This window comes from Aspergillus ochraceoroseus (assembly GCF_002846915.1).
Source record: "Aspergillus ochraceoroseus IBT 24754 chromosome Unknown P175scaffold_2, whole genome shotgun sequence".
NCBI classification, from domain to species: Eukaryota; Fungi; Ascomycota; class Eurotiomycetes; order Eurotiales; family Aspergillaceae; genus Aspergillus; species Aspergillus ochraceoroseus.
In genome coordinates this window covers 3,017,558-3,041,965 of record NW_024468477.1, presented here as the reverse complement: position 1 = coordinate 3,041,965, position 24,408 = coordinate 3,017,558, and the positions used below count along the sequence as shown (strand labels likewise).

The following is a 24,408-nucleotide window of genomic DNA, read 5'->3' as shown; positions in this document are numbered from 1 at the left end:
GTGCATGGTGTCGGAAGTTTGGGTCAGGTTGACTGTTTCAATGTACGGCGTGTTGCAGTTCTTCAAGGATACCTCGCAGGCCCTGAGGTTTCTCTGTCTCATCATCATCGACGGCGTTGTTAGGAGTCTACACTGCATCGGAAAGGCAATGCGTTCATTTATTGTAGTGTTAGCATCTCATTTTTATTATTTCCTTAGCTTTCTGTGTCTGGTTGAGAGTCAGTCGCTCTCATGAGCCTTGGGCTGTTTTGCAGGTGTCTTTTCTTCAAACCGGGCTAGTGCGGAGCAAACCCTAACTGGATGAGCATTATTATTACTTATACTACTACTACTATGTAATAATACAAGTCTGTCACTTGAATTGTTTTTGATGAATTTAGAATCCCACCAGAACACCTTCTTCTGTAGGCCATACATACATACATACATAGATACATAGCTCCAATCGAGGGCTTATTCCTGTTTCCGATCTACCATCTACCATCTACCTGACCTAATGATGCTCTCTAGCCAGGTCCCGAGGATACGATACCTAGTTAGTTACTAGGTAATAAAGAACAGTCTGCAATCTAAATAAAATCCATGACCTTACTGGATCACTACGAATCCAAGAATAATCGCAATAAGATTTACCTTTTTATTTATGATTGCTGCCGTTCTCTCTCGGTCCTTGAAACCCAACCATAAGCTCAGCCCAGCTAGGTTAGGTATATATGTATAGTAATGCTGTACAGTATATGTATGTATAATAACGCCGATTGATTTTACTGACTCGACTCGAGGGTAGGTAGGTTGGTTGTATCTCATCCGTGTATTTCTATCAGACTATATACAGAAAACGAGCTCGTTCTATGGAGATATTTTTTTTTTTCGCTGGCGTGACAAAGAAGTATGAAACTACGTAAAAAAAAAAAAAAAAAAAAAAGAAAGAAAGAAAGAAAGAAAGAAAGAAAGAAAATCACCCCAGTAATCCCGTAGCCAGCGATTCCAGATCCTCCAAAGTCTGGATCCCGGCTGATTCCTTTGCTGCGGGTCTCTTGGACTGCTTGTACCACGGCTCTGGCTTCTCCTCTTCTGTGCGTACCTTTGGTCGCTTGCTGCGACGGTCTCTTTCTCCCTCTGATGAGGCAGAGAAATCGCCGTCTTCCTCGTATGGGACGAGTTGAGCCACGGCCTTCTCCTCCTCCTCTTCTTCTTCTTCTGCAGCGATAAGCTCGCGTTCGCGGGCCTTGCGCTTCTCCTTCTTTTCGCGCTTCTTCTGTCGGGCAATCTCCTTGTCCTCTGTATCTGCGACTTGGGTGCGTTGCGTTTCCTCCGCCAGGAACCGGGCTTGTTGGTCTTTGGCGTCGCCGCGAGCCTTGAAAGCTTCTTCGTCCTCCATTTCGTAAAGCTCGTGGGCGTTGCCGTCTTCGTCGAAGATAAGCTTTGACCCCTTGCCCTTGTATTTGAGAAGCTTCTTTTTCGATTTGAGCAGCTTCTCACGGCGCTTGGAGTCGATGACGAGGGTTTCTTTACCGTTAAGCTGTACCACCTTGGCTCCCTTTGTGGATGTCTTGTCGTCGTCGTCGTCGTCGTCGTCGTCGTCGTCTTCTTCTTCATCATCCTCCGAGTCAGATTCGGACTTGGCGCCCAGAGCATCATCGCCAGCTTCGAAGCGCCGCTTAACCGACAGGAAATCGTTGTCTTCATCTGCGTCGTCTGTGGCCTTGGGAGGCTCCGCGATTGTCCCGTCGTCATTGATAAGTTTCGAGTAGTGATCAGCCAGCACATCCTGGTTCCGCCTCTCAAACATACGGTCGTACTTGGTCCGTACTTGTGGCTCCTTCTTGGCCTTCTTCTTTTCTCCATCTTCATCCGATTCGTCATCGCTCGACGTGTAGGCGGTCGCCCGAGATGCATTCTTGCGTTCCTTGGTATCGTCTCCCTTGATGAACTTGATACGAGGCGCACCGGGAAGACCCATGCTAGTGGCAAAGTCATCCAGCTTGAGCTCTCTGAGGTTGAAAGTTTCCTTGTCCTTCTGAACATAGATAGACTTTACGTATGAAATGAATGCCTTCTGTCCAAGATATTTGAGCTCAGGGTCTTTGAAGCACATGTTCTGCAACTGGTGCTTGATACTTTGCTGTTTGTTCGATTTGACATTGATCCGTTCGACCGTGACCTTCTTTTGCTCGAGGCGTCTTAGCATTCCCTTTTCCTCACTCGGGTCCAGGAACAGCACAGCACGGCCGTCGCGCTCGTATCGGGCAGTCCGTCCAACCCGGTGAATATAGGTATCCGCATCCTCAGGGCAGTCCATTTGAATCACCCAGTCGACCGCGGGGAAATCCAAGCCACGGGCAGCAACATCCGTAGCAAAAAGGACTGCATGTTGTGCCTGCGAAAAGCGAGTGGTGATATCGAGTCGTCCTCCCTGCTTCTGACGACCGTGAAGATGGAGCAAAGGAATCCCGGGTTGCATATGACGGAAGGACTCGTAGACGAACCGGACCTGTTTCCCTGACGATAAGAACACAATGGTTTTGGTTTTCAGGTTGCTTCGGATGAAACTCCACAAGATATCGAGTTTTTCGGGAAGGGGTGTAAGGACATAATGCTGCTGAAGTTTGGAAGGGGTAGCCGAAGAGGCGGCTTGGTGAACGGCTACATACTCGGGGTCCTGAAGGCTAAGTCGTGCTAAATCGGAAACCTTCTTCGTCTGCGTAGCGCTGAAAAGAAGGGTCTGGCGATTGGGCGGCAGGTGTCCAATAATGGCGTCGACTGTCTTCTGGAAACCCATGTCCATGATTCGATCCGCCTCATCCAACACCAACATTTGTAGGTTGTGAGTTTCAAAAAATGCCGTCTGATCGAGATGCTGGAGCATGCGGCCTGGCGTACAGACCAAAATGTTCATCCGTCCCAGTCTTTCCTGCTCCTCCCGCAGACTCTTGCCTCCAATCACAAGACCGGCAGAGAAGGTGTGATACCGACCGATTTTCCTCAAAACCTCGAAAATCTGAATAGCCAATTCGCGCGTCGGGGAAATGATCAAGGCGCCTAGACCATCGTGTTCGGACCATTGTCTGCGATACAGATTCTCGAGTATGGGGACCAAGAAGGCCAGGGTTTTCCCACTGCCCGTCTTCGCAGCTCCAAGCACATCGCGACCCTTGAGGGCATGGCTGATTGCACGAGACTGAATGTCGGTGAGGGTCTTGAAATGAGACGAGGTAAGTCCCGATATGGTCGGTTCCGAGATGGGCAGATCCGAGAATGATTCGTATGTTCCTTTGAGATCGATATCTTCTACCCGCTGCACAAGCGACGAGAGATCTTCCTGAACCCGTTTGCGTTTTAAATTAGAGGGTCGCTGGGCATGTTTGGCGTGTTTCCCATTCCGAGGACCAGTTGACGCAGCCATGATAGAATCACTGGAGATGAATTCCCGGATCAATCTCCAGACTTGTTCTTGGACAGGAAAAGAATTGGTTGGTAGAGATCTCTTCTCTTATTATTATTATAAAAGCAAAGAAATTCAAACGCCGAAAGTCAAGGGCGGTGAAGGAACTTTTTTTTCTGCCGGGCGGGCAAGTGCTGAGTCAGCAGCGATAAGGTTGTCGCTTCAATTAATTAACTAGTTAGTTATATTATTTTGGTCGGCTTCACCTCGAAGAATCAATCTTGCGTGAAAGAGAAGCTCCCAGTGGACTAGACAGGCTGTTGGCATTATTGGCGTATAAACTGTGTCTGTCTCCGTTTCAATCGCATTTATTCTCTCCGCTCACGATCATGTCGGACGAACAAGACGCCCTCGATGCACTGGAAAGAGAGGCCTCGGACTTTATCAAGGCAAGTCCATCGTACTCGAGGCAAATCCTCCAAGGACTAACCAGACTACAGGATGCTGAGATTGACCGCATCCGGAAGGCCTTCGTCCTAGACGCGTAAGTGGCCAAATCCCTCACCCTACAATCGTCTACAAAGCCCTAAGCTAAGATATGCTTGACTAGTTACGCTGTCCTTGACCTCCAACCTGGCGTGACCGAGTCAGATATTAAGATCCAATACCGCAAGAAATCGCTCCTGATCCACCCCGATAAGACAAAGAACCCCGCCGCACCTGACGCATTCGACCGCCTGAAGAAAGCGCACACAACCTTACTAGAAGAAAAGTCCCGGACCTATCTAGATGAATGTATTGCGGATGCGCGACGCCTCCTGATCCGCGAACACAAATACACGCTTGACTCGCCCGAGCTGAAGACTGAAGAGTTCAAGAAGGAATGGCGTCAGAAAACAGTCCAGGTGCTTCTGGAAGAAGAGGCGCGCCGACGGCGACAGGCCAAGGCCAAGCTACAGGAAGAAGGACGGGAACGACGCAAAGAAGAGGAAGAGATTGAGGAGCGCAAACGAAAACGGGACCAAGATAAGGCATGGGAGGACAGTCGTGACGAGCGAATTGGCAGTTGGCGTGACTTCCAGAAGGGACAGAAGAAGGGGGACAGTGATAAGAAGAAAAAGAAGAAAATGAAGGTATTAGGATGAAAGTACCGACCTACCTATAGTTACTAGGTGCTTCTTGGCCATTTGCATAGAATCCTGCCAGCGTTCTCCCTCTTGATCCTCTCTTCCATCGCACAACATCATGCTACAGTATAATCCTATAAAAGCGAACGAAAGCTGATAAGAAAGCGGTCAAAAACGGTTGGATTGCGGGGGCGCGGGGGCGCTTCTTGTCGTTTATTCGCTTTTTGTCTGCGATGGCCGGCGCAACTAGAACATTCTCTCTCCGACCTAATCCTTTCTCTCTCCATCGCCATCTCCATCTCCTCCCCCTCCTCTCCATCCTCCTCATCTGCATTCCTTCCTCGGGACACAAGATGACAGACTCTGTTGTCACCACCCCGTCAGATCCTCTTCTCTCCCATGCAAATGACATTGTAATCAAACCCATGTCTCCGTCCCTTCCTTCCCCCCACCACCAAGATGAAGTACAACATCAACAAGACCAGGAATCTCAATCCCAGTTCCCCCCTCACCCAGCAGCCGCCTCTCTCTCCTCCATAATTGCCTACTGCCACAACAAAGTCCACGCGTTCCTCTCCGAATCCCACCCTCCCAACTCCGTCCTCGCCGCCGTCCAATCCCAGACCCGCATCTCGCTCGAGGTCGTCGCAACCGCTCTCTCCCGCTACTCCCTCGCGGGCCTCTCCCTCTCCTACAACGGCGGCAAAGATTGTCTCGTCCTCTTGATCCTCTTCCTCGCCAGTCTCCACCCTCATCCACCCCCCGAAGATGGCGGCGGCCTCGACGCCATCCCGGCCATCTACGCCCTCCCACCAGACTCTTTCCCCGCCGTGGACGATTTCGTCCAATGGTCCTCGCGCGTTTATCATCTCGCCATGATCAAATATACGACCAACCCCCCGCAGACCACCCTCCGCTCCAGCTTCGAGAATTATCTTGCCCGCAACCCTTCCGTCAAGGCTATCTTTGTCGGAACCCGCCGAACGGATCCGCACGGCGCTACTCTCACCCATTTCGATCGCACGGATCATGGCTGGCCCGATTTCGTCCGCATTCACCCCGTCATCGACTGGCATTATGCTGAGATCTGGGCGTTCATTCGTCACCTCGATCTCGAGTATTGCCCTCTCTACGACCAGGGTTATACGAGTCTGGGTGGCACGACGGATACCCTCCCCAACCCGAAGCTTCGGCTTCATCGCACCCAGGACCCCGCGGTCTCTGCTCAGAGTTATCGCCCGGCCTATGAGTTGACTGAGGATGACCAAGAGCGACTGGGCCGTCATTAATCGGCATGAAATGTTTCATCCTTAGCCGTCTTAAGACCCTCTTTATTATGCTAATATGGTGGACTAAGGCTTGGGTGGCCTTCACCCATACTCAATAGAATCACGGGTAGACTGTCTTCCCCCTTCCCCGAGCCCATTCCCTTGGGAAGTTCCCATATTTGAAAGTCACCACTCAATGGGTTCGCTCCACCTTGGGTTGTGAAATGATAGAGCCCGTATAAATGTGGTGCCCTCAGGGGCTCAACATACACTGGATATATACATATATATATATATAACTTCTGCTGAGCTCGTTGTTAATTAGTATTAGACTAGGTAATCTGCTCTGATAAAAAGCGAAACAATACAGCTAGACAGATACAGAAATATGCCATTTTCTTCCTAATCTCCCCCTGAACAATTTCGCTTTGGGATCCTTCTTCAAACACAATTTGTAACAGATGCAACTCCTGAATGAAATTCCCCCGTGGGCCATAGAACCGCAAGTGCTGTCAAGAAATGAAGAACAAATAACACTCATACAACACTCAAAAGTTCAAGAAGTCCAGAACAAAAGTGGAAAAAAAAAAAAAAAAAAAAAACAGAAGAAAATAAAAAAGTTAGACAACATAATTCGGAGAAAAATAGATAGGACCACTGAACAAGCAGCGTCGAACAATGCAAGGATACTTTAACCATGTAAGATAGTCTCGTTTTCTCGTTTTTGGTTTCAATTAACTCCATTCTTTCTTGGTGTCTGTAGTCGCTGCGGGCAAGCTGTACCATCCTGGAAAACGAATTGAAGTTTGTGGATCAAGGCGATATCTCTTAGACGTCCGTATACAAGTATTCGAACAAACAAGAATAGCCTCAGAAAACAGCTACGTCTCAGATGACGGATCGTGGAGAATTCACAATGACCTCCTTGCGCGAGGACATGGGTGACAGAGATCCGGCTTTGATATTCTCTTTACGAGGACTGGATCTTTCAGAACGAGGCCCGACACAAGGAGTGCTAGGGAGAACCGTCTTGGACGAATTTGTCTTCGATGAGCCACCGGACATGGTTTCATTCCAATTGCTGCGATTCGCAAGTGCAAGTCGCCCACGGTAAATCGGAGTACCATCAAGCGCAACAGGGCTGTTTTTAGAGGACCATGAGTTAAACCGCATGTTATCGACCGGGTTCTTCACCAGAGGAAGCCTACTTTTTTTGTCAGCGTGTCTCGAACTTCATAGTCATACTTGAGGAACTTACGATGGTGAGATGGATGTCGCAGGAGTCCAGCTAGATCCCACCCCGGCTGGAGACACGTAACTGACCTGAGAGTTTGGGCTGAGGTGGGAGACTGTTTGTTGCAAACGATGAAGAGAAGGAGAAGGAGTTGACCCCTGGACGACCTCGACCGAGTAGTTGTACTCTCCAGCACGATAGGCACGACGCTCGTTGCTTTGCTGTTTGAGTAGCTTTTGCGCTTTGGTGTCCGCAAATCGGAGCAGTAGTTTCACTCCATCCTCACCCACGATGTTATGGAATTCTGACAGGACCTTTTCTGCAATCTCACGTGTTTCAAATCTAAGTCCAATGTCAGCACAATAGAGGTACTCCTGTATATCGTGTTGGGATCACAGACCGAGCAAACCCAACTTCCTTGCTAACTCCCGTCTTTTCATCGCGGCTAATCTTCTCAGACACTACGCGATAGGGCTCGAAATGGCGGCGAAGGTCCTGGAGAGAAAGAAAATTAGGTGGTGGTATGGAACACATTGAGGTAAATCGACGTACAGCTTCAGTCCAATCGATTGGAATATTGGTGCAGTAGATGTTGGTTGACAACTTGTCTTCAAGGTCTTTCAGACGAGAATTGCGAGATTTCTATCCTTCGTTAATTCTGAAGTCAACCAAACTAATTGTCGTAGATCACATACCTGAGCGAAACTGGCCTGGTAGCCCAGATAGAAAAAACCTCGGATGCAGTTCTCACAGGATTCGAAGTTGAAGTATTGGACGAAGCCGAACCTTTGAGGAGTCAGTGATAGGACGGTAAAAAAAAAAGGAGATGAGCACATACCCTTTGCAAAGTCCAGTCTCTAGATCGACAATAGCCTTACATCGATCGATTTTTCCAAAGCGGGATGCATAAGAATTCAGCATCTCGTCGGTCGTTTCAGGAAGAAACCCTCTAATATAGACGTTGGTGATCCCCTCGCGATTCTCAAGGCATTTGGCAAGAGTCAAGTCTGTGGGATTAGTCCACATCGCAGGCACAGCTCTGGGAATCACAGGTTCTTGCTGGACTAGGCTCTCGAGATCTTGCAAAATATAGCCAGTCGGTGTTTTCATCATCTGAAACTGCAGACATCCCTGCGCTGGCTGGGTCATACCGTTCAGCCCATAATTTGTCATGGAAGTGCCATCAATTCCTGAAACAGTGGGAAAGTATTCACTGTGATTGCCACCGTCAGAAACAGAGATGCCCGCCCCCTTCTGTTCATCGTTAGCAATCCAGTGGCTCCTCTTTTGGCCGGTCAGATCCGGCATGTCACAGTTCACCAGATAAGGGAAAGGATACCCGGGCATGGCTGCTGGAACTACCGGGCATCCAGGAGTGAGGTTTGGATAGATGTTGCTCGGCAGAAACGGGAATTGGCCCACTTGGTCATGTCCAGGAAGAGAGGTTGGAGGGAAAGGGGGGACCTGAGAGACAGGAGGAATACCCCCAAAGACAGTTCCATTAGGGAGGAGAACAAGCTGGTTCTTGTACGGAGAACGATGAGAGCCAGCCATTTCCAAAGGTGGAGGCATGGACACTGGCAAGTTTCCATTTACAGTATTAAACTTATTATGGCCAGGCACCTGGTTCTGAAGGTTCAGACCACTGAGAAGAGATGACAGATCGGGACGATTGCCCTGCTGATGGGTTGGAGCGCAAGGACCGTGACTGTTGTGCAAAAATTGTCCGTTTTGGCTGGCTGGCTGGCCACCGTCGGAGACAGTCTGCTGCTGACTCTGGGTATGCATTGTCCTAGACTTGAACAGGAATTCTGTCATGCTGATTAGTGATGACTACCCCATTTGCAAGAATTCAACCGAGCAACGCATCTATCTTATTACCAGTGGGCAGATAGCCCAGGCAGAGCAAGCGAAACCGGAATGCAAAGAGAGGGGTGAAAGAGGTCGGTCATTGATGAGAAGATTATTGTCTGGAGAAAAAACTTACCCAAAAGATTGCCACTAGACACCTTGGGTATTCAACTAAGTAGAAAGAAGTCAGATACATCAACAACTGTACACTCACAACCATTGGGATTAGCAAGCTTACCTATTCCTAAGCTGAATAGACGCACGACAGTATGGAGAACTAGAGAACGAAAGTCAACGAGAGGGCTGGCTTCGAGCGAGAAGAGTAACAGAATAGGGCTTGAATGAAGGCTAGAAGCAAAAGCTTGTAGCAGAATCAAGCAAAGTGAGGATACGGAATACGTAACCTAGTCGATGGGATGAAGTAGTTGTTGGATGAACAGAGAGATAGAACAAAAGAAGGGATATGAGAGAGGGAGACAGAGAGGAGGATCAAGAAGAAGAGATGGGATGAGGAGGAGGAGGAGGAGGAGGAGGAAGGAAGAGGAGGAAGTGAAGGAAGGAAGCGTTGACCTCAACGATCATCAGGACCGAGAAAGAAACTGCTTGAGATGGAAGGAGGCTGTTGTGACGCCGAGATATTTCCCAATTAGGAAGGCACAACAGGATATCTATGCCTCAGAACACAGGACGGATAGGTCTAAAAAAGAGAGAGAGTATTCTTTAAAATAATATTGAAAGAATCATGCGAGGTTTGTTCCCTGTGAATTGACAAACAGTTTCAATTATTTGTATAGATATGGACTGAAACAAGAATCACACAAGTTCACATCTTATGGGATACACTAGTACACTGCTATATTAAAGTACATGTGTCCAAAGTCATATATATAGGAACATTGTATCTTATAGTGTGTGTGTGTGTGTGCTTGCGGAGCAGGATTCTGAACTAGTTAAAACTAAGATATCTTCACCAAGCCCAGTAAATCTATGATGCAATACAATACCAGAGGGGGAAACATACTGAATAGAGGATATCGGAAGCAGAGTAAGCAGAACGACAAGAAAGTGATGGCAAAAAATAAGCAACAGGAACAGACAAATGCCGGAAAATAGGGTCTTTCATCTCCCCACTAAGCCGGTGACTGATCCCGCAGCCACTTGTATACAACGGAAAAGTCCTTGCCTCGATACTCTGCCTCAATCACGTTGTAAAGGACACGAGCCACCTCTGCAAGTGCAAGCGGAGTTCCAGACTCCTTGGCCGCAGCGAGAACCAACCGGAGATCCTTGTTCATGAGACTGACTCCGAACCCGCCCTCATAGTCACGCGAAGCGGGCGCTCCCTCGACTACACCAGGCACAGGGTTATTGATTTCCATCGGCCAGCAACGACCAGTGGAGGTGTTGATCATATCTGCCAGAACTTTGGGGTCGAGGCCGCAGCGCATTCCAAGGTTCATCGCTTCGGCAGTTGCGATGTTGTTGATGGCTAGGATGTAGTTGTTGGCGAGCTTCGCCGAAACACCCGTTCCTGGCGCCCCCATATGCCAGGCCTTCTTTCCCATGAGAAGCAGGATGGACTCCACCCTTTTCACGAGTGCACCAGTCTGGGAGGAGGCTCCATACATGAAGGACAGGGTACCCTCACAAGCCCCAACGACTCCGCCAGAGACAGGCGCATCGACGAAACGGCCTTGGCAAGTGGTATGAACGGCATTCGCAACTTCTTTAGTAGAGGCTGGATCTATGGTTGAGGTATCAATAAAGATACGTTCCTTATCTAAGGGAGGGAGCTCTCCATGGCGAAGAATGGAATGGAAAACATCTTTGACGTGCTGGGGCTCCGGAAGACTAGTAATCACCACGGACTAAGAAGCCGCGAATTGTTAGAATGTGGAATAAGCCCAAATAGCTACACACGGTCTTGAGCATGGAGGTAGGTAGGTGGTTAGGTAGTTAAGCGGTGACAGGCCGAGCGAATCAAGCTGGTTGAACTTACCGATTTCTCTGCCAGCTCCCTTGCATTTGGGGCAACTAAGACATTGTCACCAACGCCAGTGCTGTTAGCAGCCTCGCGGGCTTCTCGCACAAACCGGGCCGTCGATTCTTCGTTTACGTCACGAATGATGAGTGTATCACCTGCGGGGATCTTTGCGCGTAGATTCTTGGCCATATTATAGCCTGGGGAAGGGGAGGATATTGTCAGCAAACCCAAGCATGTGAAGGTTGTTCGAACAGAGAAAGCGAAAAAGAAGAGGCATTTTTTTGACCTCTTCATTTCGCCGACGTCTAATGTATATTCTGTAATTCTACTTTCACTGTCTCCCCCATATCCTCGCAAGCCTTGAGACACAACAGCAGCTGAGAAGATGGACAGACTCTGCAGGGCGGGTTCAGGCAAACACAGAACAGAAGGAAATATTCCACATACCCATTTGGCCTAATCCGATAAATCCCCAGGTGTTGCCATCGCGTGGTAAAGAAGTAGAGAAAGCTCTGGCATTCCGTAGTCTTGACGGGGAGCGCTGAAGGACCGAGTGACATGACTTGGAAGCGGCGCCCCTCCGCAATAGAGGGGTGAAGGCACAGGAGACGCTCATTGTGAAAAGAAGCGGATCAACTTCGACGCTGAATGATCGAGTGTACAGAGCTTCTGACGGGGGCACTGATCAGCGGCGAGGTATGGTATAAGTAGGAATATTGAAGGACAAGGGAGAAAGAGGAATGGCAAATCTACACTTCAGCAAAGGTGATTGATGGTAGATAGGAAGCCTGATCAGCAACTTCCCTCCGTAACGTAATCACCCGTACAGAGAAATCCCGAGGATCAAAGCAAACAGTGTCTGGGCACCCGTGGCTTTCCGAGGCTATCCATGCGCGGGGGGGGGGGGGGGTTTACCCCATAAGTATAGTCTGTATAGATGGAGAGAAATCCACCTCCCATTCTCCCTAGGGCCATTCTTATTGCAACCATCTCCACCCGTCTCCATGCGGGGAAGTCTCAATCTGGAAAGGTTGCGGAGCGCGGAGAACCAACTGTCACGTGCTGTTTTATTGTGATCACTATTAGGGCTGGTCAGACAATGTATCCATGCCTTTCTGCCCACCTAAACCACTACCTGCTTTAGGTGCGCCACACATTCTTCGCAATCATATATTCTTCGCGATTTTTAATATTTTAACTTATTTTTATTATTATTATAATACAACATGCCTAAATCTCTAGATTTTAATAAATCTTGCTTGCTTGAAGCTATTACTATAGTTTAAAAGTAAAAAAAACTAAATATTATAAAGATTATATGAGAATTTAATATACCTAACTCTATATTTTAAATATATCTTAAAAAACTAAAAATACTAGTAATACTAATAATAATAAATAAGAACCTTCTACAGCTATATTAGGAGAAGGCCTTAATTAACTAGATTATATAAATATAAAAATAAAATATTTTACTAACTCCTATAGTTATTATAGTATAGGTAAATTAGATACTTGCTCACACGGGGTTAGATAAGTAAGTTAATAAAATATAGCTATATTAATTTAAATTATATATACTAGTAGATCTAGAACTTGCTCTAGTAAAGTAGAAAACTAAGAAATTAAGATAGATATAAGTAAAGAATACTAGCTTACTTTAATACTAGTATAATCTTTTAAAATTACTTCTTTACAGGGTCCTGGCTTACCTTATTTATAATTTTAATAAATATAGTTTCTAACTAGATAAAGATTATAATAAGAAGGTTTTTAGAGATCCTAAATACCCTAATCTTATAGAAAGTAAGTAAGATAAAAATATTACTATAGTTAAATATATTACTATAGATAGTTAGATAATAGACCTATTTTTTATTTTTAAAGTAATAGGTAATTATATAAAGGTCTAGTATTATAATATAGAATAATTATTACCTAAAATAATAATAATAATATTCTTAAATAATTAGATAACTAATAAGCTTATACTTGCCTGGCTATATTAATTTAATATTAAAATAAAGTATCCTAATTATACTAAGTAAGGTAAGAAGTAATATCTAATATTTAATAATTATAGTTTATATCTTATACTTAAATTTCTATAATATTATAAGAAAAATAATATTATTCTCTTTAATTTTATAGCTTATTTAATATATCTTTGCTAATCTCTTAATAGAAAACCTTTTCTTACTTATAAGACTAATTTTTACCTTAAGAATAATAAGCTATCTTAATAAAGGAGTAAGCTATATAGGAAGGTAGAATTCTTGAAGATTATCTAGCTAATCTATAACTAGATCTTTTACTAGCAAATTATTCAAGATACCTTTAAAAAATATAGTATCTAGTTAGTTAATAGTACTAAAATTATTAAAAAACTAGCAAATTAGATAAATATACTAGATATATTAATTAATCTTTATTAAACTCTATCTCTACTACTATTACTATTCTCTAGTATTAAAAACAATCCTCCAGTAATAATAGAGGCTCTTCTAAAGAATTAGGCAAAGATTATAAAGGAACTTAATAAGGTATCTAACTAGGTAAGATAGAATATATTAAAACTCTTTTAATATTAGGTAAAGAAGCTTGAGGAGCTAAAAATAATCTAGAAAGTAATTTAAAGGATTAGGGCTATATAAGAGCCTTAATATTGGGTTTATATTAAATACTAGATTAAAGATTTATTTAGTAATAGGATTCTAAAAGTTCGTGATACTATTTAATTAATTAAAGATAGAAAGGTAAAGGATGCTAAATATAAGTAGAGAAGATTAATAAAGTAAAAAAAGAAAGTATATGGTTCTCTACTCTCTTCATACTTGCAGGAATTAATTTAAAGAGGAATTAATAATATAAGACATGCTAAAAAAGCTAGAGAGTTTTTTTATTTTAATTACTAGTATTATTATTATTATATAGCTTTAAATATTAAAAAATCACAAAGAATATGTGATCGCGAAGAATGTGTGGCGCACCTAAAGTGGGTAGTGGTTTAGGTGGGCAGAAAGGCATGGATACACATTAAATAATATATGAAAGTCTCCCTTTTACCTGTGGTATGACCCGTACACCGTGCTGAGTTCTACACGCGCTTCGGAAGAACTATGGCCCGCAGGGCCATCTTTTCCGTGCTGTAGAACCTGGGGATGTTGGTTAACCTGTTAGCTATAGAGATTCCTATATTATCTACTTTTATAAGCTATTACTATACTAATACCTACTTGAATGCCTGCTTCAATGCCTGCTTTAATGCCTGCTAATACTTACTTTAATACTTGCTTTAATACTTGCTTTAATACTTGCTTTAATACCTACTTGAATACCTACTTGAATGCCTACTTGAATGCCTACTTGCTTTTCCGTGCTATAGAACCTGGAGATGTTGGTTAACTTATTAGTTATAGAGATTCCTATATTATCTACTTTTATAAGCTATTACCATGCTAATACTTACTTGAATACCTACTTGAATGCCTACTTGAATGCCTACTTGAATGCCTACTTGAATGCCTACTTGAATGCCTGCTTCGATGCCTGCTAATATGCCTACTTAAATGCCTACTTGAATGCCTACTTGAATACCTGCTTCAATACCTACTTGAATGCCTACTTAAATGCCTACTTAAATGCCTACTTGAATGCCTACTTAAATGCCTGCTTCGATGCCTGCTTTAACACCTCCTTTAATGCCTGCTTTGATGCCTGCTAATACTTGCTTTAATACCTACTTTAATACCTCCTTTAATGCCTGCTAATACTTGCTTTAATACCTACTTGAATGCCTGCTTTAATACCTGCTTTAATACCTACTTGAATGCCTGCTAATACCTGCTTTAATACTTGCTTCAATACCTGCTTCAATATCTATTTTAATTCCAACTTTCATGCTATAATTCAGACTATACTATCTTCTATTTTAGCTTTAGTTTGCCAACCTACAAGCCGCCGAGCGTAGCAAGGATTTAAGGCTAGTAAATAAATATAGATATATATAGATATATATATACAGACCGAGTCCCCAGCTAAAAGGCCGTTAATATACATTTGTCTATTCTAATTACGGCAATGAACATCCTCACCCCATCTTATAGGAGCTGGGACACAACCCGGGTATGAAACTATGTATAAATTATTCAAGGTATCAGATTGCCTTGCAACGCCACAATATTGCACCAGCCGCTAATTGGAAAGATTGCAAATGAGTTTCAAAAAGAGCAAAAAGGGAAGGGCAAAGCAGGGGGTGAGTAGAGAGCGTCGTCGACCACTATTCATCACGATCCGGGTGAGGTAGGATTACTAGCCGACCCCACCAGGTACTCCGGTGGCACTTTGGGGACGCGCGGGGAGCTTGCCATCGCCCGGTGTTGAGCTCGAATCAATTCACGCTGCCGTTCCTTCTCTCGACTCGTAGCCGTGCCACCGGTAAGCCGCCTCATGCCGCTTCGTATCATAGACTCAAGCGATGAAGACGAGTCCATCGGGCTACGGGATTGACTAACCACGTGGGGAACAACAGATTGCTTGCTGGTCGTCAAGCGCCCATCGAAGTCGTAGAGACTGTCGTCCACTTCATCGTCGGACAAAAAGGCGGGTTCGTGGATACCAATGGGTGGGGTTCCAAACTGTATACTCGATGCGGTTGGAGAAATGACATGGTTAACCGGTGATGTCACAGATCGGGTGTGGGAAACGGGGCGCAGCGAGTGTGTAGACAAATAGGGGGTTGAAGCGCCTGCAGAATGGCCACTAACGCTGTCAAAACGCAAATTGGAGGGGCGAGACTCGGCCAGACCATTATGGAAAGATGAGGTCGAAGCAGTGCGGGCTAAAGATTTTCGCAAAATAGGCGCGGTTTGCTGGTCGTAAAGACTGGCATTGGTATCAGCATAGCTGCCAGTAAACCCTCGCAGGGCTGAGTCTGGCATAGGGTCTAGGGTCGGGTGGGAGATTTCAGTTTCCTCGAAAAAGTCGTCGAGGCTGTCCAGCTTCTGCACAATGTCACCGATGTTGCCGTCGGTTTGGGTATCGATTGATTTCATCGTGTCGGCCCGCATAGGGAAGAAGGCGTCATTGTATTCATCTGCGCGGAATTCTACATCAGACGTGGCAGTCTCCTGCGCCTCCATGCGGTCCACTTCTGCACAAGTGTAAAACACAGCATGAACGTTATGTCGTGTAACACCTGACTGGGCAGCCGGCATCGGAATAGACCACCCCGTGGGCTCTGGGATGCCATAAAGGCTTTGAATGCGTTCGTATTCTTTTCGGATAGCCCGTGATGAAGATGAGGATGCCATACTCATGCGGAGGTGGTGACGCTCCATGGGATTGCCAGAGACAGTCATGATATGATCCATAACTTGCAGAGCCTGCGGGCAGAGGTCGGTTTGGAGAAGGCGGAGAAGCGGAGATATCAAATCGGGGCCATGACAGCTTACTTCCGCGCGTCGCATGTCGATGTCTGGAATGACGACGCATAGAATCTTCATAATTTTGATGCGGAACCAATCGGTCGCGTTGGTCAGCAATCCCATGAGAAAAATCAAGCTCTGAACATCTTGCTGGGGGAAATAGTACGCCCGGATCTCCGTGATAATGTGGTTGAGGAAGTCATTCTCTGCCTTGTATTGTCCGTTCGCAAATCCAAGCAGCGAAGCAGCAAGACGAGGACATCCCTCCCCTTCAGCCACGCGTGCTAATAAGGTAGCGCGAGCAAGTGTTTTCGGGTCCTCCACCGCTGGATCAAATTGACGAAGGAAATGAGACAGGTTTGCCAGAATAGTGAAGAGCAGACGACTGCCGTCACCAATCAACTCATTGTTTGGAAGCGCGCTCAGACGGTGCAAAACATCCAGTGTCCGGTTGAGCGACTGGGACGACTTGAGCCCCTTGTAGACCACGTTTTGAATACCATCAAAGCCGCCTTCCCATTTAGGCGGCTGGCCCTTGATAAGTTCAGTGACAACCATGGGGTCACTCATATCCATCCTGTCCAAGAACTTCTCAAGCATGCCAATACTTTCTATGAATTCCGTTTCATGTATAGTGTTTAGGCACGCGGAAGTAGTCCAGAATAACTGTGGGTAACGCAACAAGTCCGCTGGCGCTAAAGAGCTAATGATAATCTTCAGTGTTGTCAGGATCTCCATGGAGAAGGTTCTATAATCCGCCTCCTCATCTGCAATGGTGTTTGAGAGTCGGGCTAGCATATCGGCAAGCATTCTAGAATCCAAGGATGTTGATATACAGCGAAATACCTGAAATGAGCGACAGGCAAGGTGTCGTACTGGGCAGGAGGTCGCCCAGTTCAGCGCTTCCTTCGCCCATAGATCGTTTATACCTTCATAGGCAAAGCTAAAGAAATCAACGACTCTATGAGTGACACTGGACATCGATGTGGGAACGCGGCTGTCGTCATCGTTGTCTTCCTTATCCTTATTATCCTCATACTCCCAAACAACTTTAGGATCGCTTTTGCGGATGGACTCCACAAAGTCCTCAATAGACTGACGGCTCCCAGCAGGTTCATTGTCCTCTATCTTGGCAGCGATCAGTTCATGAATCAGATGGACAAGCATTTCCCTGGCTTGCTCCTGCACAGTCAGTGTGTAATGGTCCCAAAGAATGAGAACAACATGCAGCAACTTCACAACATCTTCGAGGGTGAGTGTAACAGGCGCAACCATCAAGTCCACGAGAAAGATGAGTGCCACCTGGCCAAGAGAGAGGCCAGCCTGCTTGTTACCAACCGGGAGAACGGCTCCCAGATCAGCAACATAAGGCAGACTTTTAACATCAGGCGGGGCCGGAGTGATATCTTTCCGTTCTTGGACCATATTTTTGGGAATAACTTGCATAAGGAAGAATTCGATGACTTTCGATCCAGCCGGAGTTCCCGACAGAAATACAACAACCTGCTTCGCACATTCCACAAAGTTCTGCTCCTTACGTTCCAGGCAAAGGCTGATTATAAAATCAAGTACTAACTGGACATTTCCCCCATGGGGCCCGGTGGCCAGCGCCTGCCAAAGAGCTTGAACTTCGTTCGGGAGAATGGTGCTAGATCTTATCGTGATCTCAAAGAGGTTGGCTAGGAGCATGTATGATTTAGCTGTTGGGCCACCATTAGGATCGACCTGGAGCTCTATTGTCTGTACCCAAGGAAGAATTGCTGCCACCATATTGCGTTGGCTGTCGGGCTGCAAATTCCGAAAATGCAAAGAAAACTCAGAAAAAAGAGTGAAGGATAAGTCGGAGTGCTGCTGTGCAAGGCGCTTGGATGTCTCGAATTGTGCCAGTTTGTAGACGGCGGTAGTCTTGTCGGATATGCTGATGTCAAAATCTTGGAGGCGAGAGTTCTTTTGTTGGCGCTCTTCCAGGATTCGAAGGAGCTTGGCGGATTTCATCCTGATCTCCCGTTTAGAACTGCCTAGGGTCACCAGAACGGCTCCTAAAATCCTCCAGAAGCCGAGAGGGTAGTCGGTGTGCTCAATGAGGACTTCAGTCACCACTTCAAAGTAACTTTCTAAGGCCTTCGGTCGCTCGGTGACATAGCACATCTCAATCGATCGTTCTAACAGGTACGAATGTTCCTTATTGTGAATGATCACGTTCTTGAGTGCCCGTCGGCCAATCGTATGCCATTTATCGCTAACCGTATTGAAAATGGTATCGATCCATGAGAGCATCCGTCCAACATCGAACTGAAGAACGGAGCCACTTTCTGTAGTAATACTGATAGGCCCGGCCTGTGGAAGATTAGCATGAGAAGATAAGACGAGATCAGGATGACTACTTACACAGAGAGATGTCATTGCGCCAAGGGCCGCCGCTCGGAGGTTTTTCTTCTCTATTTCCATGGCAGCGGCGGTATTTCGTAACTCTCCTCCGGACTCTTGGCGCCGAGCCATAGCAAGCTTTCGCATATTATCTTCTCTTTGGGAAATCTGGGTTTGATTTGGAGAATACCCACACCAATCCTCCATCAGTGAGAAAGCAGATTTACGGGACTCGAAGGAAATCCACCGAGAAGGGTCCTTGGTGCGGTTAACGCCTTCGAACAACTCTTCCATAAGGCCGCAATAGTGGAAACGTAAGCGTTGGAATTCCCAATCATTCTGAACTTCTGCATCACTCAAAAATATCCGGAGATCTTTAGTGTAGGTGACGAGATTATTGACGATCCAGTCGTCATTATATACCTCGGGTTCTTTCAAGAACTTCGATGTGAGCTTGTAGACATGTGTCACCTCCGTCCGTAATCTGTCTGTTTTTCGACTGCGCCGCGGGCTACTTGGTGTTCGATAATGCGTGCCTATACGAATCTTGGCCTCCTCATTGCAGGTGGTGACGGCGTACTGCAATGACTCCAGCAGCGTTCGATAAAGATTCTTATTAATGGAGCCCAACGCGACTACAATCGCATTTCGGATTGAGGACCGTTCGGCAGACAGCAGCGGGATCACAAACGCGAAGAGACTTCTCGCGGATCCTATCTTATCTTGGGACTGTTGAGAACCTTTTGAAGCCTTCCGCGCATGTTGGGCATTAGCTAATTGACTTTGAGACTGCGCGCCAACACTGTTGAGAGTCGTGCATGCCATAACCAAGTATAATTTCCACTGTTCAACCAAAATCTCCGCAGTCATGTTATTTCTGCCCAATGCGCGGGCCTGCGCAGCATCAATTGGGGCATAATGAGGATGTTGGGGACTTTCGGCAAGCGCAGTGATGGCTTTGTGCATGTGGACGAGACGCGCACACACGATTTCACGCCCAAGGGTGACAGCAAAAGGACACGTCTCAAAACTGATGCGAATAATGTTTGGAAAAACCTTTGACCATAGTGTTGAATCATATGAAACCTCGCTGCTGCAGAGCTCGGTCAAAGTGTTGTGGGAAGCACTTCTTCTCTTGCCCTTCTGAATTCGACTTCTTTCGGCTACAGTGAGCTGTTCGTCATTAACATCTAAGATTTGCTGGGAGTCGGCTTCAAGGATCCGGATGATTCTTGTGTTTTCTTTGCCTAAAGCGCTATCGAATTCGGTAATAAGTCGAAGCACTGTAATCGCGAAGGCTCGTACCCTTCGTGATTGTGAGCATAAGAAAAATAGGCCGTGAGACTCAATCTCTTCAACATGTGCTAGGATAGTGGAAAGGTCGAGCTGCAGTGCTCTACTTCCAGAGCCAGTTTTCTCCCCAGAGTCAGTTGTAGCGCACTTGGTCTTTTGCTTGATTTCCTGTATCCATATCCTCAACAGCTCAACGTAGAGTCTCAGGGTGGACTCAATGTGGCCAGGACCAAGCATTCCCTCATCGGACATAGTAGAGTACCTAGCATCAAAGTTGAAGATAAACCTCGCGAAACCTATGGTCACTTGTTGAGCATGAGACTGGCGCGCGATTGCCTTCAAGGACTCGGCGGATGAAAATGCGATGTTCGACTGAACGTGAGCAGTCCCCGTACACAACAGATTGATCAAGGAATTGAAGGGAATATGGTCGGAGAGACACCTGGGAAGTGCTTGTACCGCAACATGGAGCAGGTCATAGAAACTCTGCCTCTGATCTAGCGCGCTGAGATGGTCATCGCGTCTTCCAAAGCTGAAAGCCTCTGTAATCGGGGTCTTGGGGGTGACTCCGCCAAATTTCTCATCCAAAGTGGCCTGGCCTCCAAAGGTATTATCACACAAGATCGTGATATTGCCCAATATCTCACAGAAACGGATATAATGGTCCCTGACATTATCGCTGAGTCTTGACGTATTAACAGGCTGTGACGATGCTTGATCCGTCGTCTCCAGGTTGCCAGGTAGGCGAGGATCTACCAAATATTGAGAACGAAACAAGTGGGCTGAAGCTGAAGGGTCGGTAAAGGGGTTGGGGATCGAGCCGGTGGGGAAGGGAGGACATAGTTGATCGCAGTTCTCAAGGTCCGTCACGATCGCAAGAAAAGATCTAATCCCAATCACCATCTTCTCCGGTTCCATCTGCTCTATCTTCATATCCTTGCCGGAAGACGTGAAGTAGTCGGAATTAATCATTGGGAAGATAATAGTGCGGAAGCATACATCTGGGTGCTTAAATCCAATCATGCGTATTAATTGAATCAAAGGTTCGGCCACTGCTGGATCACTACTTAGGTATGTCCTCTTTCCCGCGGGCAGTGCTATGCGGGCCACCTCCTCAATCTTTCGAAGAGTCACTGTCGGAGAATCCGAGTATCGGAAAAAATAGGTCCACATAAGGCGACACATGGCTTGGAGGGATGGTCCTCGGGTGGGACGATCCTTCAATTTAGCCGGGAGAGATTGGATCACCGACAGCCACTGAGACGAGAAACTCTCCTTTGTAGATAGGCACAAGAGCAGGACATGAAGGGGGAAGGCTGCGGCCCAATGACGAGGTTTCGTCAGCATATGTGGAAGGCGAGAATGGAGCAAGTCGAGGAATTCCTTCCACTTAGGCAAAGTGAGGTCGCAATTAGGATTAGCCGCAATGGGTAAAAGCATCCTTTCAAAGATATTGCAATAGGTCTGTTTGATACGCTGGCCATGGGAGTTCACAAACAAACGGGCCAAGGACCGCATAAATTCGCATGCCTTGGGCCACTTATCGGGAGTGGACCTAATTCGAATGTGCTTCATCCCCGAAATCAAAAGCTCTGATTTGGCGTCCCCTTCTTTCGATGGCCCTCGGATGCTTTCCTCCTTCTGGTACCGTTCAAGCTCTGCTAGGAACCGGTTTGCAACGCTTGTAAACTTCTCTTCACTCATGATTCCAAGTAGTTGAGAATAGATCCTCCAATTTGCCATACGAAGCGGTGACGCTGAGATCTGTTCTGGGTCGACCGTCTTAAGTTGCCCAAACACGATGTCTTCCAAACGCTCAGCCATGTCCAATGTTATCGATTCGAGACTGCTTTGATTGAAAATCTCTATCAGGACCCTGCAAACGAGGTAGACAGACACTGTGGCGCGGCGTTCAGTCAGAATGATATCGTCGTGTCGCGAGAGGAGGGAGTTTGGCGTATGTTGAGTAGCCGATTCTGTAACTACCTGGGTTGGCTCCGTGTTGCGACGAATGAGTAACCCGTTTTCTGCAGATGTTTTCGGCTGCAGCAAGAACAAATAGTTAGGGACGGAGGAAACACTTCTTATGGCGTAGGGCTTTCAACATACCTGACTCGCAGCTTGCTTGGCTATCAGAACAGCATCGCCTTTCGCTTTTCGCCAGAACATGATAGTGTCGATCAAGGGCTTGGGCTTTTGACGCGCGATGTGACCGAGGGCCGATATCAATTGATCGAAATTCGGGTCCGCACCAGGACCACACACTTCTTCCACCGGGGCGTCTGATTCACCCAACTTCGTGATCGCTTGGTTTATCTTGTTATCCGCTTGTCCAACAAACTATCCCTACGGTCAGAAATATAGTGGGTGTTTTCCCCGGTAGATCCCGGACTTACAGAATTGAAAAGGTGGTGCAGGGCATATTCGCCCACAGTCTTGGACTCCGCGAGATGCTTCGAGTGCGAACGGCTATGGGAGCGTTCTCGCCATGGCTTCCCAGCAGAGTTCATCCTTCTATGTGCCGGGTTTACTGGACTGGTACCGTCGGGTACCTCGTCAGTATCCCGGTCCTCAATAGTACTCAGCATTCCTTGTAACGTGTGGTTTGCCCCATTCCCTGCCGGGGCCTGAAGATTCGAGTGCATATCGGACTGTTCCAATCGCCCAAGTCCAACCGAAGCCTCCGGCTCAGCGGCACCGGATCGACTAAGAGTCGCAATTATTTCCGGGCTCAGAGGACTCGTGGAAGTGGACGACGCGGCAAAACTAGTATTTCGAGAGTGCTGGATTCCATGGACGATCGAAGTCTGCCGGTGGTGCCCGTACGAGTTGGACGGCCTGCGTTCCAAGGGAGCATCGTATCCAGCGCTAGGACGCACCGAAGATGTTTCAGGACTTTTGGAGTGAGACTGGCACCGACGATTATTCTGAGGTTGTAGGGTCGCAGGGGCTAGTGCGGAGGGGTCGGGTGCTCGTCCTCGAACAGCGGATGCTTCCCTACTATGTACAGTGGATGATGGAGTGCTTCTGGTGACCAGGCGCTCTGGTGGAGATGAGAGATTATGGTGCGACGTAGAACTCGGGTCGTCAGGGATGAGGGGCATTGGCGTGGGCTGGACGGGGCCAGCTTTTATTGTAGGATGGGATGCCACTAAACAAGCATCAGATCAGATCTCCGTTGCCGCTTACCGAAATAATTTGCCAGCAAATTGATATCGAATTGGGGACTGTGTAGGGGGCAGAAACAGCGGGGAGTGGGAAGGTTGTAATGAAAGAGAGGTCCGCTCGGCAACATACTGTTTATCCTCCGTGCTGCGCCCTGATATTCAGGCACTCATTGCCTAGCAATGCTCGCATCTAGAGGAGAGCCAATGACTATGAAAACACCTGTGGACTGCACATTATTGCCCTGCAGCTTGGGGTTGCTGGTTTTGGGGAATGGCGGCCATCTGAAGAAGTGCATTTCATTGTCCAGACGCTCTGGCGGAGCTGTTGGTGCGCGACCGAGAGGAGGCTCTCTCAACACGGGAGCAGAAATCCACTCACTCGGCCTGTCAAGATCTTGACAATGATTAGATATTCCAGATTCAACCTGAATTGCATTACTTTTTCTTGGTCTGAATTACAAATTCTCGATATATATTGATTTGCTGATTTTGTCGCCGCAGGAACAACATAACATAACTTGTCTTCTCTAAGTACGGAGTAGCCAGCCTCCTGAAGCCATCACGAAGCCATCACGAAATCAGCTTGTTGTTGATGCACGGAATAAAGATCTCAAGTTCTTCCAAAATTTCGGACCATAAGATGCCACTCCTGCCCCCAAAAAGACGTTGAACCTAAAAAGATCTCCCAACTTGACAGCTCAACAGGCATTTTTGTATTACTCTATACTTCAACTTCAAAACAACCTAGCACCCCCAAATTAAAAGACATGACACTAATTTATATACAAAAATAACGCTTATTTGCTAGTCCTTCTTTCCAGATGCTTGCAAGCATTTTATAAGGTTCCTCACTCAATAGCATGGTCAACAAGCTCCTCCATGACCTTTTCTATTGCTTCTGTAGCTATATTCATTCCTTTTACTTATGATATTTCTCATCAGATCACTTCATTTTTACTTCTAGGTGCTTAATATTGTGCCTCCTATTTATATCTAGGACCTAGAAGACCTTACTTGCTCACAGCGGGCTTTATCTGGCTGGATATAGCAATCCAATTCTTGCTTAAGCCACTCTACTAGGTATGTTTTTCCTACTACTTTTAAACAATAAATCTCCAAAGTATCATGGAAACTATGCTCTGGATATACAAGGCAAGTAATTATAAAATTAAAAGTATTTAACATTTTTTTGGGGTACTTCTAAATAATCAAAAGAACAATATATTACTTTCGATAACCTAGTATAGCAACTAAAACTATATTAATACTGCATAATTCTCTACTTTCTTCTAATCTATCTCTATGC

At 46.4% G+C, this 24,408-nt stretch overlaps 5 protein-coding genes across 5 annotated transcripts; 1 reads left to right on the top strand and 4 right to left on the bottom strand.

Moving 5' to 3' along the window:
- Positions 1–958: 958 nt before the first annotated feature.
- On the bottom strand, positions 959–3,406 carry dbp4 (RNA-dependent ATPase HCA4; the record flags this gene model as incomplete). The annotated part of the gene is made up of 1 exon (XM_040893583.1): positions 959–3,406. One exon carries the CDS (start codon positions 3,404–3,406, stop codon positions 959–961), a length of 2,448 nt encoding a protein of 815 aa, XP_040754581.1.
- Positions 3,407–3,654: 248 nt separating this feature from the next.
- P175DRAFT_0555851 (uncharacterized protein) lies at positions 3,655–5,801 on the top strand (the record flags this gene model as incomplete). The annotated part of the gene is made up of 4 exons (XM_040900653.1): positions 3,655–3,834; positions 3,886–3,929; positions 3,996–4,518; positions 4,656–5,801. The coding sequence occupies exons 1-4, from the start codon at positions 3,775–3,777 to the stop codon at positions 5,799–5,801; spliced, it is 1,773 nt and encodes a 590-aa protein (XP_040754580.1). The 5' UTR covers positions 3,655–3,774.
- An 867-nt stretch (positions 5,802–6,668) lies between these two features.
- Positions 6,669–8,802, bottom strand: P175DRAFT_0515127 (putative RNA binding protein MSSP-2; the record flags this gene model as incomplete). Its single annotated transcript, XM_040898840.1, has 6 exons — positions 6,669–6,984; positions 7,039–7,356; positions 7,415–7,509; positions 7,567–7,656; positions 7,710–7,800; positions 7,853–8,802. 6 exons carry the CDS (start codon positions 8,800–8,802, stop codon positions 6,669–6,671), a joined length of 1,860 nt encoding a protein of 619 aa, XP_040754579.1.
- A 961-nt stretch (positions 8,803–9,763) lies between these two features.
- On the bottom strand, positions 9,764–11,426 carry P175DRAFT_0499740 (uncharacterized protein). The gene is made up of 2 exons (XM_040896803.1): positions 10,865–11,426; positions 9,764–10,733 (listed from the first exon to the last, which is right to left on the bottom strand). The coding sequence occupies exons 1-2, from the start codon at positions 11,141–11,143 to the stop codon at positions 9,996–9,998; spliced, it is 1,017 nt and encodes a 338-aa protein (XP_040754578.1). The 5' UTR covers positions 11,144–11,426; the 3' UTR covers positions 9,764–9,995.
- Positions 11,427–14,830: 3,404 nt separating this feature from the next.
- P175DRAFT_0499739 (putative cell morphogenesis protein (PAG1)) lies at positions 14,831–23,348 on the bottom strand. Its single transcript, XM_040896802.1, has 5 exons — positions 23,233–23,348; positions 22,332–23,086; positions 22,045–22,275; positions 18,664–21,978; positions 14,831–18,612 (listed from the first exon to the last, which is right to left on the bottom strand). Coding segments are annotated over exons 1-5 (7,779 nt in total). The 5' UTR covers positions 23,234–23,348; the 3' UTR covers positions 14,831–15,135.
- Between the last annotated feature and the right edge of the window lie 1,060 nt (positions 23,349–24,408).